The sequence below is a fragment of the Falco peregrinus genome, chromosome 4 (assembly GCF_023634155.1).
Source record: "Falco peregrinus isolate bFalPer1 chromosome 4, bFalPer1.pri, whole genome shotgun sequence".
In the NCBI taxonomy this organism is placed as follows: Eukaryota; Metazoa; Chordata; class Aves; order Falconiformes; family Falconidae; genus Falco; species Falco peregrinus.
In genome coordinates this window covers 85,754,749-85,767,635 of record NC_073724.1, presented here as the reverse complement: position 1 = coordinate 85,767,635, position 12,887 = coordinate 85,754,749, and the positions used below count along the sequence as shown (strand labels likewise).

Here is a 12,887-nt window from a genome sequence, read left to right as displayed (position 1 = left end):
TGTTGGCTCATGATCCACCTGCAGGGAGCAGCATTAGTCTGTGTTACACATTATCTAGTTTGAATATTCAGGAAGAGCAGTGTGAACAATCTTAACACGTTATTTTTTTCCCCTTTGCACGAGTTTTTGTTTGGAATTTCTTGCACTGTACCTGTGGTATTTTCATGTCTTACCATTTCGAGACAGGCTTACACACACACACACATACACACACTTCCGAATTCTGAAAAAGGCTTGGAGGACTTCTGTGAAGTGGGCATTATTTAATGAAGATTGCACTAAATTTTTTATTTGAAAGATCATGATTAAAAAAAATATATATATATATATGGATCCTTCAGTTGCCATTGCATGCACTCCAGTTTGAAAAAAGTGCTCACATGCTCGGTAAGCATTCTGCTAATAAGATAGAGAGGCAAATCCATAATTTAATCACTGTATTTTAACTAACCCCTCAGTCAAACATTATCATTCATGTTCAGTACCTATATCTATAGTGAAACTTGCAGCAGTGTCCTAGATGTTGACAAACCAACATTAGTTTGGAACAGAAAGAAGACTTCCTAATCCACAGCAAAATCTGATCTTGGAGTCTTCATATGGCAAGCTGTAATGAGAGGGGTAATCTAGAACATTTTTTTCACAGGCTTTTAAGAATTTACAGGTCAAAGTCAGCCTTTAAATACCTAGAAGTTTATAGATTACCTGTGGTGATCCCTAGATAAGTGTGTGTTGTGTTCTAGACGGTGTGATCCTATCGAAAAAGAGAACATTTTTTTTTCTTGTTCTGAATCTAAGAGTCCTGTGTGAAGTCATTGCAGCAGGTTAACACTGAAGTGACATAGTTGTGTATGGATGCACAAAGCTCTACAGCAGGAAGGCCTTATTTTTTCTGTCCAAGCCCACTTGATGACCCCTACTATATTCATGGTGCATTTGATCAAACTTTCTTTTTTATGAGATACCTCATCATAGACACATGACAGTTACGGCTTTAAAATATATTTAGGGATGGAAAATCTTGGTAAATTTTGTGCAATCCTAAATTACTTATGTCACAAATAATAAATCAACTCATCACCATTTTACAGTTGAAAATCTTGCACAGGCATGTGAAGCCATAAAGTCTGATGATCTACTATTCTGTCAGAAATGCAGCCATTATTTCGGCAGCATATTTAGTGGTGTGCCTTTTTCTAGTGCTAAGAGGAAATAATTATGCCAAGGTATTTGTGTGAAAGTAGGGCTTTGTATCCTGTCACAAAATGTTTATAGAATACCTTGTTGGGGATTTTTAACAAAATGTTGAAATAGAGTTGCATGACCTAAAAAAAAAAAATGAATTGGAAAATAATAATATAAGTTTTATTACCTGTGAGTTTCTTCCTAATTCTTAAGGAATTTAAGGGAATCATTGCATTTCTAGGGAAGGATTACAGGAAGAGGAAGGGAATAAGTTTGCAGCTTTAAAGGAAAGGAGGTGATCTAAATTTACCTCTTTTCTGACTCCCATCTAGGAAGAAAGTGTCAGCGTTCCCCTTTCTGTGTGTTTTCTGTACAGGCAGTGTGGCTTCAGAACCAAGTCCTGCTTTGCCTTTGTTGCTAATTTTTTTCACTTTGTAGGGAAGAAACATAGAACTGGAGTCATGTGCCACATACAGTGTTTACTGCCTAGCTAATAACCTTTCCCTGTCAACTGCTACTGCAAATCTGTTTAAATTCTGTCCATAAAGACCATATGCTGGGATAAAGGAATATTACATTCAAGAGTTTATTCTCATTTTCTATCACTATCATAATCTTCTTCCTGCTCCCTTGCAGCTTTCTTCGGTGTACGACATATGTATCTGTGGGAACGTAGCATGCTATGTAAAGACTGGCTTATCCCGTAATTGAAGTAAGCAGACTGATCCAAAGGCTATTGAAACCAATTTGAAAACATCCATTGATTTCAGTGGACCTAAGGTCATGGCTTGTGGGAGTTTTATTGTTGCCTTTAGTGAGAGTATGGGCTGGACAGAAGAAAGTAAACATAGTGGATAGACGTTAACTTAACAGATTTAAAATATCCATTGTCCCTGTTTCCCCTTACTAAATATTATGAGTACAAAACAGTTTGTTAGTGTTAAAAGGCCATAATTTGATCTTCTCCACCATACAGAACTACAGTGTTTATAAGCTTTTATCTGTTCAGAAAACATTTGTGATATGTTGCTCTTAAACACAGAAAAACAACAGTGATAAGAATAGAACAAATTCTACAACGCTTACTGGCTTCACTGGGAATTCCTGCTGAGTAAGAGCTTTCAGATATGTCTCAAAATTAAAAATAAAATGCTAGAAGCTCACAATTGCGCTATCAAATCTATGTGCATGAAAAAAGGAAAGGTTGTTTTCATACAGAAGAAAAGGGTTCTAAACACAAGGAGAGGAAAAAAGATAGAAATTACAACAAATACTGTGATTAACTGCTTAAATTTCAAGGCACTATTTTTTTAAATTTCCCTCTAATTTTAATGCCTTATTTTCTAGATTTCATATTTAACATATAGATTGGAATGAAAAATCAAAACCCCCACAAATACTATCAAAGATACACTCCCAAATCTATTGTTATTTTGAGTTCATAGTATGATATTCTTAGAATAAGCTGGATATTGTGATAAGTGCAGATTTCATTCTAGTTAGCTAATTGTAGTTGAGTCTGTTATGCAGTAAACATAGTATCTGCCAGGAATACTAAGGTAGACTCAACATGGTGGAAGCCATAAATAAAAGGTGCATTAAAGCATTTCAAATTCAATCATTAGGTTTCATTGCACCCATCTGCTACCAGAAAATATAATTGGCAACTTGATTCATTGACCTTTAACTGTCATTTTGGACCACGTTTTTTTAAATACATATTTTCAAGTTAGATCTAGAGAGTTAATTTGATAAGAGAATTCCCAGTACATTTTAATGCAATTACTTTTTTCTTTTTTTAAAAAATATAATCAGGTTTAATGGTCTGTTGTATATTCTGCTAATCCAGTCAAAGTAGTTATTTAATATTGAATGTGGTTAAAAGCAACTAATGTTCAACTTCATTAAGGCTTCTATTAAGTAGAAGGCTTGCTGAACTTCTACTGTTTTTTTATGCACTAACTTCTACCTCTTATTAATTATTTCCAGGGGTTTCTGTTACACTAGAGTTATACTTACAAGCTTCAGTTCCACCAAGATTATACAGCACAGTACAAGGGCTACATAAGCATTGAAGTTGTGGAGAGCTTCATGTTTCGTTCCTGAAATGTGTTTTATCTCTTTCCTTTAATTTTCTGGAGCAGATATTATCTTGTGCAGGTGGGGTGGAGTACATACATCTCTTAGCAGTTCTGTACGTGTGGCACACAAGTAGGCTGTCTTATAAAATGACAATGTTACTTAGAGCAAGCAGGAAACATGATAAATAAGGATGATTTAATGTTTTCTCAGCAATGGTAAACAATTATTACTGTTCTGTCATCTGAACTTGATATGATGGAAAAAAGTGATTCCATGTGTTTCTTTACACAACAGGTTACAAGTCCTGAAATATTTATATAATATAGAGACAGATGTATGCAACCTAACCTTATAATCCTATTTCACAGCTTTCCCAAATACTGGGGAGCTCGACAAATAGGAAGCCGATTATATTGGCAGTATAACTCCATTAATAGGATTCAGATTTGCCTTATTGACAAGCCAGTACTGTTAATATGATCCAGTATATTAAATTGACAGAAAAACAGGAGCGATAGAATGTATCTGCAGCCTAATTGACAGGGAAGCTCTTTCAAAAGGTTCTTAATGTGTTTTTTATTGACAGAGTAGCTTCAGTAAGTACATGTCATTGGTGAACAGTGTAAATATATTGGATGCAACTGTACTAGCAGATTCAGGTGAAGTAGTTATTGTTCTGTTTTCCCATACTTCCATCTTTACTTTGATTTAAGTTGTATCAAGCTCTCTTGTAAGATCTTCACAAATACCTCTTAAAGCACCAGTCTAACTGCACTGCTCACAGGCATTTGGCAAGTTGTGAATGATTTTAAACGTGTTCATCATTTTTAAATGAATAGAGGCAATACAGAGCAATGCAATAACGTGTCATGAATTTCGTTATGTTTATTTATTGACGCTGTGATAGCAGAAGCTGAGCTATTGTACTTTCAGCTCAAGCTCTTCATGTGGTGTGATGTTTGGCAGCTCTTCCTACATTTTGATCTTGCACCTTCTCCCAAAAGTAGCTAATCTTAAGAGCTCATATTACAATAACTTTGTCCTAGTCCCACTTAACAACCTGCCACATTCTTTTCCCAGACCATGCTAATTTCTTTAGACTCTTACATTTCATGTTTCTCCAGTGCAAAATAAAATGAGTCTCAGAAACCTGAAATCATTGTGAAACAAACAGAAATTTGAGTTTGGTCCAGAAAAATCTTCTCGTTTTCTTTTCAGTAGGATGATGTTTTCAGTTCAGCTGCCACACTTTTTCCTAGTCCCATCTTTCTCAGAGAGACAAGTCTGCCCTTAAACATATATCCTGCATCTACTCTGGCGGAGGAGTTGAAGGTTTTTGTTAAGCTGACTTCCCTGCCAGCAAAGAGGCAAACTTATTTCTGAGAAGCTTCAAGCTTTTACTTCATATCAAAAAATCTGATCAGGGTCTGGTCTGACCCCATCTTTTGAGTGTCTTTCAAGTCTACGTTTTTACCAGGGTCACTTAAAAATATGTCCCTCTATAGTGACCTTTTTAGCTTCTTCAGTCTTTAGGCTCAGTGCAACCATCAATGAGGTGAGTGGAAACATGGCTGGGCCTTGTGACTTCTAATCCTTGCACTGTGTTAAATCCCTACCACTTAGGCTTCTGTCTTCTTTTGTGGCCTGTGTATTGCAGGGTGAACTCTTGAAAAAAAATTTAAAATAATTGTTTTCATTAAGCCGATAGTATAAACACAACTGAAATACCTGCAACACCTTATTATGAAAACTTAAGTAACATATCTACATTTTTATTATTTTTTTAACAAATAGGGTACTTGCTAAGAGAAAATAACACATGGGCTAGGCATTTACATGGGGAGAATTTACATTCCTTCACTTACAGGAAAGGACAGTGATCTCTGTCTCCAGAGTTTCATTTTTCAGAAGTCACTCTCTGCATTTGACTGAATAGCTCAGGACCTCCTTCCCTCAGTTTTGCTTTTCTCATTCAAGAGAAAGAGAAAACATGACCCACCAACACTTTTTAATTAAGAGTACAGAAGCCAGGTGAATGATATTGCTTGGTGCACAGACTGTTTTTGTTGTTCTGTGTATTTAATGTGTTTCTGAAGAATATTACCCATGTCAGAAATTCATGTAAACACACCGTAGGTCTTTTAACACCAAAATACGCATTTTGCAGCAACTGTGAAACTTCCAAATATGTATGTGTCATATAAATTATGTCTCAAAAAGATTTTCAAAAGGATGAGTGGAAACCACATATTAGGACAATATTTGTTAAAACAGCCTATTTAATTTTGTCCTTCAAAAAGGTAAAATAATTTATTAGACTTTATGCCCAATTGTTTTTTTGTTTGTTTTTTTCACTGTTGGGCTAATACATTTTCTTAATGAAGTAAGTCTTGTGAAGTCAAAAACTAAGTATAAATAGTCTTATACTGAGGATTCTTTGCGAAAAATTGTGCTATGTTGAACCCAAACTGTTCCTAACAAAATGAAGACAATTGTCTGCTCTTTCAAAACTGGATTTGGCAAAACACAGTTTTTTTGTCTTCAGAAGTGATTGCCATTATATAAGATCTTTGTTTCATGAGTGAATGGTGAATACTTGGAATTAAGCTTTTCAAGAAAAGACACAGAAGATGCTTGAGTTAGATATTAAGTGGCAGTCTGATAAAGGGGCGAGATGTTTCATTTCATTTTTGCATTTCATGTTTAATTAAAAAGAAGTTAGAGTCAGCAAAGACGTCTTGCTTTATTATACTTCCAGGTATGAACGCCTACGTAAAATGGAGTCGCATTGAATCATTTCTGAAAATGTGATACTTGTTCTTGTAATTCTGAGAAAAAATTATGAATATTCTAGTAGTCTAATATTCATCAATCTGAGTAATGTCTAAGTCTTTTTTTTTTTTTTTTTTTTTTTTTTTTTACATTTTAGAATACATCTTTCCCTAATATGACAATTATTTCTGGGCATAATTTGTCAAGAATACTTAAATATTACATTTGTCTCTATCTCCTTGCCTCTTTCTGTCTCTCACTTTCTCCATCCTCCATCTTTTTCTTTGTAGTCATGCTTATTTTAAGATATCTTTTTTTAGGAGGGAGACCTGTCAAGTTGAAAACTTTTATTTTTCTCTAATTTTATTCAAACAGTATGGATTACTCCAAAGATTGCTAGAAACACTCATAATTGTTGTGTAACAAAAAAAAATGTTTGAAAAGGGAAACAAAATAGATAGGAACCTCTGTTTTTCAATAGCCTGCTTCTTATAGGAATTCTTGAAAGCAGAACCCTTGGGAATCTTCTACTATTGTTTCACTGAGCAATATTAGAATCCCTGAAATCCAATTGAGGCTGTAATTTTAATCCTGACTTTTTGAAAAGTATATGTGTGCAGAGCCGCAGTGGAACTCCTTGTTATTTATAAAAATACCAAAACATCTCAACAGAAGCAAACACATATATCTTGTGAACATGAACGTATGAATAATAAGAAAGCAAAAGGAATTAATGTAGCCTATTGCTAAAAATATTCCCCATAATTCATTGTGTAATGCTTCACCCAGGGTGGTTCAAGCTGTTTCCAGCAATGAAGCTTTCGAATTTTTTTTTTTCCCCTTGTGAGATTATATAATGTTAATAGCTCCTATGAGGAATTTGTTTCTGATACTCTGTTCTTAGCCATAATTTTTCATTTTCCTTCTCTAAATGAAACTTCTGGAAATTTTCGTGTTTCTAGAATTAACTAGTAGAACTTTAACGGTTGACTTTCAAACTACTGAATGGTTTTATTTTGAATTAATAAAATTCAATATTCCAAATTCATCTTATGAGATCCATATCTAGCAAAACCTGCAGTTTATCTGGGCCCCTATGTGGTCTTAATACTCAAGCACTAACATGCGTAACTGAATGGTTTTATAGACAGTTGACGATAGCACTGGAAGGATGTTCTACATGTTCATGCAAACAGTGGCCAGTAAATGATTCTTTAAGTCATGTTATTAGACTGTAGCAATTATATTGTCACATCTGAAATTCCATGCCAGTAAAAGTGTATTTTGCACAGGTTTAATTTGCCTGTTCTTTTACTTTCCTCCTCCTCAACTCCCCAATGTAAAAGGTAACATAATCAAACTGTAAAATATTTTCTGAAAGGCAGTAACCCTCTTTTATAAATTTTGGCAGCTTTCGAAGCTTTATATGCATTCTGATCTCTTTCAAAAAAAATTCTCTTTTTTAAGAGCTTCATCCTTCTGAGAAATCTGCATTAAATGTGTGTACAGAAATCTTCAGGAATTTTTCTGCAACATTGCAGTAATGGCAGGGTTCCTAAAATTTCAAATTTTCTCTAGGGTCACATATTAGGACAGATAGAAGAAAGGAAGTATTTTTAATGGGCCATTGTAGCAACTGTGAAAAAGTATATCTGTTGCATTAACAGAGTAGTCTCATTGGAAATCAACTAGTTCCACTGATCTGTCAAAATAACTCATAAAATCAGGACCTTTTCTCTAGGGGAGCTACGGACAGTTAGGTTGACATCACAGACTTTAATTCTCTAGTATCTAACCAGGGCAGTGGACAGTTCTGCTTTTGCTTTAGTTTTAGAGACCATTTGTCCCAGTGCATTTTCTTCCTACTGAAGAACTTATGTCTTGGTAGTCAGTGACTTAATAGATACTTCAGCCCTCAACCTTGAATCACAGAGACAGAAAACATGCCTTTACTATTTAACTCCAGTGACTTTTAGAGATGGATTGTTTCTACGGGTTTTCCTGGGGGAGGGTGGAACTTGTTTTATTTTGTTCTTCAGGACATTAACGGTGATGGCATTTGATTAATTTTTAGTTAGTTACCAGGAGATGGTAATTCCATTAATTCACTTCTAATACAATGCATCTTATTTAGCTTTAGCTATTACACTGAACATCTTGTTGGTCATCTAGATTCCCTTACAGTTATCGGTGAAAGTCATTACCAGGAGCAGTACTTACCAAAAGCTACATGCCCCAAATGGGATGCATTATCTTGTATATCGCTAATGCTTATAAGGAGATCTTAGCTGATTAGCCTAGATTAGGTGACTAGCTTTTAGGTGGTTGTCTGCAGCTTAGTGGAAACCTATCTTAAAACTGGAGGCAAACAGAGTCACAGTGGTTCTGATTTCCTAGAAAGGGCTGTATACCCAGAGAAGAACAAAGACTTTATTTGATGTTAATAGATTTTTAAAGTAGCACTAATTTCTTAGTGTTACCACTATGCAGTTTAAAGAGGTATGATGAATGCATGAGCTGAGCTGTGTAATACCACTTCCATAGATGTGACAGTGTAAAAAATTTAAGTATGTGACCACTCACTTCAACTGGGATAAAAAAAAATAATAAAAAATGTTTAAGGGAGTTAGACATTCGTATCTCTCTGCAATCCATTGTGAACCAGATGCTTACCTTTCTAAGATTCTTCTAAATTGTCTAGCCTTAAAATTTTGTTTATTCTCCCCATTTTTTTATTGGTATGATCATACATGAAGCTGTTCTCTCTTTGCTGCCTGTTTCAACTGCTCTGTTATAGCTCAACAGAAACATCATACTCTCATAGTTCATAGGAGAAGGTTTAATGCTTTTAGAGCAGAAGGAAAAGAATTTAGCTCTGAGCTCTGTGGCTGTCTATGGTTATCAAGTATTTACATTTGTTCTTTTGCAGCAATGAACTCACTGTAACATGGCACCCAACTGTTTGTATTGCCGTGAAATACAATATGAAGGAAATCGGTCAAATTACTTTTGAGTCAAAGATCATTAATGATTACCATAAATACAGAATTTCTCAGAAGCAGCACCCATTTTTAGGACAGCAGCTAAGATGTGGTCATAATTTCTACTTTAAAATTTATGTCTTGGCTAGTCTGGGGTGTGTGAAATTTTTTTTTTTTTTTTTTTTTTTTTTTTCTATGCAAAAGCAGAAACAAATAGCATGACCAGTTTTTACTGTGGTCCAGCTTATAGATAAGTTCCTAGCATCTTTAAGGAGGTGCTACAGTTAATTCCAGGGCAAAAGTCCGACTTTTCTAATGGCACAGAACTGATGAAAAGGCAGTTTATAACAGGCATTTTGCCTGACAATGACTTGAAAAATGTAAATGTTGATTCTAGTAGCAGCTGTGTTTAGGAGGCGGCAGATGTCTTACATAAGTAAAAGCATAAGGCCAGTTTTCCTGGGCATCTATAGTTGAGATATTAGACTTAGAAAACAAACTTGAGTTCTGCAATTGTAAATGTTTGTTTAGATTGAGAGGTATTGGGCTCTGTGGGTGTCATAATGGTTATATGTGCATATATATGAAGTAGATTTTTGGCACACATGAGAGATACTAGCTCACAATTTGTGACAAGAAAAGAATGAACAGCAGAATTAAGACTGATGTTCCTTTCAAAATGTGCTACATTTAAGACATTACTTATAAGAATGCTGAAATATTAACCTTTGCACCTTGATTTCTTCCTTTTTTGTTGTTTTTGTGTTTGTTTTTATAGCTTGAAATATTTTAAAAGTTAAGACAAGCTTTTATTCTAATTGCATATATCAAAAGCAGGATCTCATCTGTTTTTAAAATCAAAGTAATAAACTACTCCCTAACTGAAATGGCCAGATTTTAAAAAGTTTGGGTACCGGTAGCTGAAATCATCAGCTTCTGAAACGCTGACTTGGAAAAAACAGTGACAGGGCTGATGTTGAGTTTGATATCCCAGATCTTCAGAATTGTCCTTCTGAATGTAGCATATTGTTTGCATTTCTTAAGCAGTATTTAAGAACTTTCATAAACCCATCTTTTAATGATGCTGCTGAAGAAAAAATCTCTAGTTGGACATAAACACCCAGATTTCCAAATTATACATAATTTTGATAGGACAAAATTACATTTAGAATTATAAGTATGGGTGCTTTATGCTATGTTTCGAAATCAGATGAGTAAAAACTGATTCTGTTGTAGTTTCTTGTAAGAGAAAATTCACTGATAAAACATCAGATTATTTTTGTAATGACATATACAATGCTGTGTACTCCACAGCTTAAATTAGAAACGGCTTCAAAATGTGAACACAATGTCTGTTATAATCCTAATTTTGGAACCAAAGGATTTAAGTGGAAACAAGAAGAAAGTACAATGTAAATTGATTTCATATGTGCCAAACACAAGATAATTCTTTATCTCCCTTACCTTACCTCAATCACACAAGATAAGCACATTTATTGCACGTGCACCTTGAGGGTGGCAGGTGACTACCTATTTTCTGTTGCAAATGGAAGTGACTGTTAAATTTCAGATGTAACTTCATGCATCTTTTACAAGGTCCAATATTGCAACCATACAAGAAACAGCAAATATTTCTGATTACCACCTACCTATAAAAACAAAACAAAGCTAAAAAATGGGTTGAAGAGTGGCAGGGAAACCCAAGTATCTAAGAGATCAGCCACTTGTACAACACTTCGTGTGCAACATTAAACCTTACCTTGAGCCTTCTGCTCCATTAATTGAGTGCTGCCTGCGCTACCCATTCTGTTGTTAGATGCTGTTGCAAAACTCATAGCTGCTGCAAAGCATAGTGGTGTGATATGAAGTGATACAGAAAACAGTAGAAGCTCTGTCACTAGGTCAGCTGCAAGAAGTGATGTGTGTGAATGTACAGTATATGGAGATTTTGAAAGATGCAGTCTCTCTCCCAAAGAACTTCAGCTGATGATACAAGGGGAATTCAGTTCCCTTTGGCTGGATTCCATGTTGGTCTGGATGCTGTAAATACTTCTGCTTCTACAGTTACTTAGCTCATGCTGCTAAAAATATACTCATGACAGACTTAATGAAAGTATCTTCTTAAAAAAAAATTCCTTGTCTACAACAATCATCTAATGTTCTTGTTTGCATGTATGTTTCTCATTGTTCTGACATAGCTATTAATACTGATGAAAAATAGAGAGAAAATCCAAATATTTTCATACTTGTGCTTTTCCAGTAGCATTTAAGAAAGCCCACAGCTAATCAGCTGTAAATTTTCTTGACTTTTTTGTTGATCTTTTTCAGTTCAAGAATTACATAGCGTTATGTGAAGTTGTATTACAGCAGTAAAGGCTTCAGAATCCCAGTAGATGATGTAATTATGATTAAAAATTAGTATTATTGAATAATTCACATTTGGAATATGCAAAAGTAATTTTTTCTCTCATTTTCAATAACCATCAGTCTTAATATCTAACTAATGAAAAAACATAAACAGTGTCATCTGTCAGGTTACTAACAGAGAATGCCACTTACTGGAGCCTCATTGTTTACTTTAGCAGGTAATTTGTGGACCGGAATCATTTAATTGTTCTGAGCACATAATTACATGCCAGCATTTTCCAATTTAATTAAAATGTACAAATCTGAAGATTAAGGGAATTTTTGAATTATTAATCATTTCTCCTCTAGGAAATCTTGTTGCTCTGCAGGAGATTTGTCCAGTGTACAACTATACGTATTTTTTTCCTTCTCTTTCACAGACAGACAATTTTCCCGCAGAGCCCAATTACATGGGCAGCAGGCAGCAGTTTGTTCAAAGGTAAGGCCTATTAAATAACTTTCTCGGCTTCCCCATTTGCATTCTTGTCAAAATTGCTTTGCCAGAGAGTACAATTCAACTTAGAACAAGTAAATACAACTCTCTCTCTCTCTCTCTCTCTCTTTTTAAAAATATGTATTTCAGTAGCTCCACGTTCAAGGATCCAGAAAGAGCCAGCTTGAGGGACAGCGGGCATGGGGACAGTGATCAGGCTGACAGTGACCAAGACACTAACAAAGGCTCCTGCTGTGACATGTCTGTTAGGGAGGCACTCAAGATGAAAACTACTTCAACTAAAAGCCAGCCACTTGAACAAGGTGAGTGAAGCCTCCAATGTTTACAAAAGCGTAAAGTTTAAGCCATCATTATAAACCTATTAGTATTACAGTTGCAGTTTGTCAGGCCCACTGATAATACTATCAGAGAAAACAGTAAATCTTGTAGCTAGCCCAGAGCAAAGAACACTCAGTATCTTTCAGAATGAACATGAAATGAAACCACAAGTATCCAAAGTAGATTAAAAAAAAAAAAAATTAGTACTTTTCTAAAATGATCAGAATATACTTTATCTCCACTGGCATTGCCTGTGATATATTATATATAGTCCTTCTGCCAAAGCATGATTTGGAAATTAAAACTAGACATGACTGCAACAGATAAAGGAGTGCCAGTCATTTACATTCCTCCCGTAGTCAGGAAAAGAAGCGAAGCTTGAGATATCAGACAAGAGTAAAAATGGATCAGAAGATGTTTTCATTTCATGGATGTATTTTTCTTTTTTGTATGTTGATTTCACAATTAATAGTAGTCTGACAAGTGTCAAATAATAATACAATCTGATTTTTCAGTATAATTTCATTTACATCCTGTAAAGGTACCAAAGATCGGTGTCTGTGAAACAGCTAAAATGACTTATATCAGGACAATGACAGTGCTCTCTGCAAGCATTCATTCTGACAAGCAAGCATGTTTATTTCCTCAAAGTCTGTGTCCAATTCATTTTTTTCCAGATGTGTTTTATC

The 12,887-nt window shown here is 34.9% G+C and overlaps 1 protein-coding gene across 2 annotated transcripts in view; it reads left to right on the top strand.

Annotated features, from left to right (window-relative positions):
- The window catches only part of PCDH17 (protocadherin 17), a 92,833-nt gene that overhangs the window by 17,828 nt on the left and 62,118 nt on the right, over nucleotides 1-12,887 (top strand). For both annotated transcript variants that reach the window (XM_055803040.1, XM_027789338.2), the window contains exons 3-4: nucleotides 11,807-11,865; nucleotides 12,010-12,182. In XM_055803040.1, coding sequence (XP_055659015.1) covers nucleotides 11,807-11,865; nucleotides 12,010-12,182 — 232 coding nt within the window. The remainder of the gene's footprint in view (nucleotides 1-11,806; nucleotides 11,866-12,009; nucleotides 12,183-12,887) is intronic.